The following is a 5,574-nucleotide window of genomic DNA, read 5'->3' as shown; positions in this document are numbered from 1 at the left end:
CCAAAAATTATAAACGTAGAAGGCACCAGTCAAAGCATCGATAAAGATAGTGGCAAGGGAGTTGACAAAGACAGTATTGCTGCTGATTGGGCTGAAAAGGATGTGTTGTTAAGGATTTAGATATCAGGGAAAATGTCAGAAGAGAGTATGTATCTCATTGTGGGATGTATGACTGCTAAACAGCAAAGACTTTTAATTAACTATACGATTTCCCCTTCCCAAGCTGCCTTTTTCATTTTGAGAACCATGGAATCCAAAATTCACTATATTGTCTTGTCTTTGACTATGAATGTGAATCGAGTGTTTTAGTCTTGAAACAACATTTGAAGTTTAACGACCCATTCAATTCAAAAATTTCACCTTTCTTGCTGGAAAATGCATAGTACTTCCACTCTTAATCCCCATATTAACAATTGCTTGTACGTGTATTCTTCGATGCCACATCTAAAGAAAAAGAAAGTTCAAAGGGTAGTCTTTGGTCAAGGACCATCAAATTAATGGAGTTGTTACAACAATCATAAAGTTAAGGAAATAGATGACGCAGGGCCAAAAAGTTGTCAGTATTTTAAACCTAAATATTGAGATATGCTCATTCTTCCTATGTCTCTATTTACAAAGTGACAGTGACACCATCCTCCCCTCCACCATAACCACCTAAAACAAACGAAATATTCGAATCTAGCTGTAGATTATATAGTACTCCTGCTTGTTTAAAAGTATATTTGTATCATTCAGATGCAAACAATGTAACATATATAAAATAACATTACATTGCCATCAGGCATTTGGCAATTCATATTTCCCTAATCATTCACCATTTATGTCACTCTATTAGAGCTTTCAAACCAATATACACACACCATTCTTCTCAGTTTGTCAAAATTAAAAGAAAACCAGCAATGGACAGACTTGTTAAGCCTGATTTGGAGGAACTCCAACTCTGCTTTATCAAAGGGCAAAAGTCTTCTGCAACTTTTAAGTTAACCAATCTCATGCACACCATGTCTGTAGCCATTTGTCTCTCTACCACAAAACCTTCTGTTTTCTCCTTCTCACATCCCTTTTCTATTATTCCTCCCCTCTCCACTGCTTCCTTCACTCTTCTATTGACCATTTCTTGTGATCAGCCTCCTCTTTCTACGCCTTTGGACACCGTTATTGTTAAGTCGTCTATGCTTCCCACAGGTAAAGCCAGTCAAGATGATCTTCGCCGTCTCTTCTCAAGAACTGGACCACATATATTCAAAGATGCCAAGATTCCCATCTCTCTTGTTGGTCCACAAGTTGTGGAGTTTCTTCTTTCACCTAATTCTTCAGTTTCCTCCAACACTTCATTTGATGTCACTTTACTTCTCCCAAAAGCCCTGTCCTTCTGTAGTGGATGTCAGCTTGATTCATTGCTTAAATATGCTGCCAAGAATGGAAATTCTTACTGTATTTCTGCTTTAATTGAAGCTGGTGCTGATGTAAATAGAAGGGACTCAGATGGGATATCTGCTATGTCACTGGCTGTGAAATCTGGAAATCTTGATTCTATTCAGGTTCTGATTGAGTCCGGTTATACTATTGAAAACTCTGTTGATAGATTTCTGCATGATGCAGCATCCACGGACCGCGTGGACTTGATGGAGATTCTTTGTTTGGGTTATGCTGATATAGATTTGAACTCAATTGATTCACAAGGTAGATCAGCCATTCACATAGCAGCAATACATGGGCATGTTGAAGTGCTTCAGTTTCTTGTTTCAGTAGGGAGTGATCCAGATATGTTAGACTCTCAAGGGTGGACCCCTTTGCATTTTGCTGTTAACCAAGGCCATGTTGAAGCAGTTGACTTCTTACTAAATCATTCTAATTTTGCAAAATATGCTGTAACAAAACAAGGGAAGACTGCCTATGAGCTTGCTATAGATAAGGGCCACTCCGAGTTGTATGATATTTTACAATTGGGAGACACTTTGCAGAAGGCTGCAGGAAAAGGGGATGTTATTAATATCAAGAAATGTATCGCTGAAGGGGCGAACGTGAATGGAAGAGATCAAAATGGTTGGACTGCTTTGCACAGAGCAGCTTTTAAGGGTAGAATTGAAGGGGTAAAGGTATTAGTAAAGCATGGAGCTAAGCTTGATGTTGTTGATGATTGTGGATACAGGCCGCGTCGTCTTGCTATTGAGGCTGGACAAAAGGATGTGGCTATGTATTTAGTTGCTCAAGGTGCTAAGGCTAATTTGAAGAGCTTTAAAGATAAAGGACTGGTTTCTTGTGATTTGGACTATGTCAAGAACCAACCTTCACATGTACTTACAACTTCGTATCATGCAAAGCATGAAAGAGCTTAATTCATATTTTGTAAAGGCTGTTATATATTTTTTGGCTAATCCAAAAGTTTTGTAGACTTCTTGCAATTATGTTCCGTTTCTGTAAAATTTAGAAAAAAGTTTTTTTCGACTTCTGCCACTCAAAAATCTTGAATTCTTCTCTTGTCGATCAAAATAAGAAAGGCCATAGTATCATTATTGATTGAATGAAAGGATATTAGTCCTGAATATATTTATTTTCAATGTCAGTGTTTGGTTTTATTAGAAGCTGAGAAAATACTCAGGCCTGGAGCTCCAGTTATTTCTTCTTTTTCCTCATTTCAATATTTGAATCCATCTGCCCGCACAGCATTTGGAATACCAATTCGAGGACATACTATGGAAATAAATCTTAGAATGCAGAATGAATTTATACACGAATTTGCAGGAAAACTACAGTAGTATTTAACGAATTCTGCATTTTGACTGATTTCTTGGAATCCTAAACATGTTCTCTGAGAGAAGAAATTGATCATTTCGTGACTTCTATGTAAAACATAGGGCAATTACTAAGTGGAGTTTACCAGCACATTGGTAGTCTATGTTCCTAAAAATAGTTTGTTTTCCAAACTATCTTCACAAGTAGAGAAGAGATACAGACCTTTAGGCAGAGAAAGGTCGGAGTCATCAAAACAAAACCAAAATGGCCTAATAAATTAAGAAACAACTAGTTGTGGATGACAACACTATTAAACTGAACACCTGGTAATAATACATTAGTTTGACATTCCAGGGATGATAATGATTTTGAAGTTACAAGTTTTGGTTAACCAAAAATCATCTGGTATAAAGGAATTTACTATTAGACAAAGACAATCATTTTTCATGGAAGCAGATAACTCATGTTTTCAGACCTGTGGATTTTCAATATCAAATGGTGTCGGATTCAAAGGGTTCTGTGCCATCCCATTATAATAGAGCTTTTCTGGAAAAGGCGTCGCTCCTTTAATCAACATTAACATCACAATCTGACTAATATTTTTCCCTTGTAAAAGATAAGGGGAATCAAGAATCAACAAGACGTAGGCTGAACCTAAAAAGTGGTCTTTTGTCTCCTTCAACTGCAATGACTATAGTTGTATGAGCTGTTAAGATCAACTCGACATGTTTAATAGTACAAGTCTAATTTCAAAATTTGTGCTGCTTCTAATTGGGCATGATCAGAGTTGTTCACTGTGAAGCAATACAATCTTTGGTCCTCAAAAAAGTGGCCTTTTGACTTGTCCACCCTCAATTGTTAGTGTCAGCAGCTGTATGCCTTTCAAGATTCCCACTTCTTCAGTATCATCATCCTCATCATCCCTGGAATGACAACATAAAGTAATACGTAGTACTACATGTTCTAGTGTCATCCACAAGTAGGGGGCAGAGCTAGAAGCCTGGCTACGGGTACTGTCTAACCCAATAGCTTTTGCTCAAAAAGTCTATTTGTATTAAAAAATTCATTGAGTATGTATAATTATTAAAGTTATAATCCAATTATTAGCACTTGAAGTTGTCGTTTTAAAATTCAAAACTTATATAGTTGAAATCTTGGCTCCGCTTCTGTGACCACAAGTAGTTTAAGGCTTTAAGCAAAGGCAAGCCAAGTTTGACAGGTTGAATAACTTCTGTTCAATACAATTGTTTTTTGTCACCTTATTTCTTAAATTTAAAAGGCATTTTGTTTGTGTTGTGATGAAGCAAGCCTTCTTGACATATAGTTAGCACAATACTTCTTAAAAGGGAGAGTTTGGATTTCCTACAACTCAATTAGATCTTTTGAATTTTAACAATTTTATTGTTAACCCTTGTGTACATAGACATCCTGCATTTTGATCCAATAGTATGGTCTTAGTTGGTATTCTCCAATAGTTTACAGGCAGTCTCAGATATTGAAATGGCTAAAAGTTGAAATAAGTCGATATCGTATCATCTCAGCTTCTAATTATCAGAAACATAATCAAGCAATGCCACTGAAAATCAAACTATGACAACATTCTAATTCTCATTCTCATATTTACAAGAGACGAATTCAAGATCTTTGAGAGCCAAAGTCCCAAAAAATTGTATTTTACAACAACAGAACATAGTTGCTTCAAGATCCTAGTATTTCAAGGCAATTCAGATTAGAAGCTGCAGAGAAAACACAAAAGGAGTTTACAAGGCTTCTGATTAGTCAAAAAGATTTACAACAGTCTCTTCACAATTTGAATTAAGATCTTTCACGCTTTACATGATACAAAGTTGTAGTATGTACATGTGAAGGGTGGTTCTTGACATAGTCCAAATCACAAGAAACCAGTCCTTTATCTTTAATGCTCTTCAAATTAGCCTTAGCACCTTGAGCAACTAAATACATAGCCACATCCTTTTGTCCAGCCTCAGTAGCAAGACGAAGCGGCGTGTATCCACAATCATCAACAACATCAAGCTTAGCTCCATGCTTTACTAATACCTTTACCCCTTCAATTCTACCCTTAAAAGCTGCTCTGTGCAAAGCAGTCCAACCATTTTGATCTCTTCCATTCACGTTCGCNGGATTAAAATATTAATTAAATAAGGGCCATGCATTTTTAGATTTTATTTGGTACGGCACACCTCAATTCCAATTTTAAAGGGAATTCAAGCTAAACTCTCGAGGGCCATAACTATATCCTATTTAACGTGGCTCACCTCAACTATTTAAAGAAAACTTAATTATCTAAACATTAGTGGAGAGGGGATTCTACTACTGTCCAAACTAACTAAAAGGATTGTCTTTTTTAAAGAGAAAGGGGCTGATGATTCACAGATAACGTTTGGGCCTAGCCTGAGGCCCAATAGCCTACAAAACGTAAGGCTACCCAAAACGACAATTTCATAACAGTCTACGCCGGGCCCAAGAGAGAGCCCAAATTGAAAGTGGACCAGCTTCAGCAAACATTGAGACTCCAGTTCGAGTCCACACACAGCACAAAAACGTCAAGCATTTGCATTCAAATTTACAAATCATATCGCTTTAAGAAAAACAAACAATTACTGATTGTCCTTCAAACAAGTACTGGAACACACCTATCGTCACTTTCCTTTTATGCAGAAGCTACAATAGAAACATCAACTCATTTTTGTTATCCAGCATCTAATACCATCACAATTTGTACCAACAGCATTTCATAACCCCGAAATAACAGCAAAACATTCACTAATTTAAACTCCAAAGGGAGGTTTTATACCATAGCCTAAAATCAGAAAGCTA

At 36.7% G+C, this 5,574-nt stretch overlaps 1 protein-coding gene across 1 annotated transcript; it reads left to right on the top strand.

Moving 5' to 3' along the window:
- The first annotated feature begins 633 nt into the window (after positions 1-633).
- On the top strand, positions 634-2,448 carry LOC109222443 (putative ankyrin repeat protein RF_0381). Its single transcript, XM_019386804.1, has one exon. The coding sequence runs from the start codon at positions 900-902 to the stop codon at positions 2,337-2,339; it is 1,440 nt and encodes a 479-aa protein (XP_019242349.1). The 5' UTR covers positions 634-899; the 3' UTR covers positions 2,340-2,448.
- The last annotated feature ends 3,126 nt before the right edge of the window (positions 2,449-5,574 follow it).

This window comes from Nicotiana attenuata, unplaced genomic scaffold (genome assembly GCF_001879085.1).
Source record: "Nicotiana attenuata strain UT unplaced genomic scaffold, NIATTr2, whole genome shotgun sequence".
Taxonomy (NCBI): Eukaryota; Viridiplantae; Streptophyta; class Magnoliopsida; order Solanales; family Solanaceae; genus Nicotiana; species Nicotiana attenuata.
Note: the sequence above shows the minus strand (reverse complement) of the source record. Positions and strands in the feature narration are given on the sequence as shown.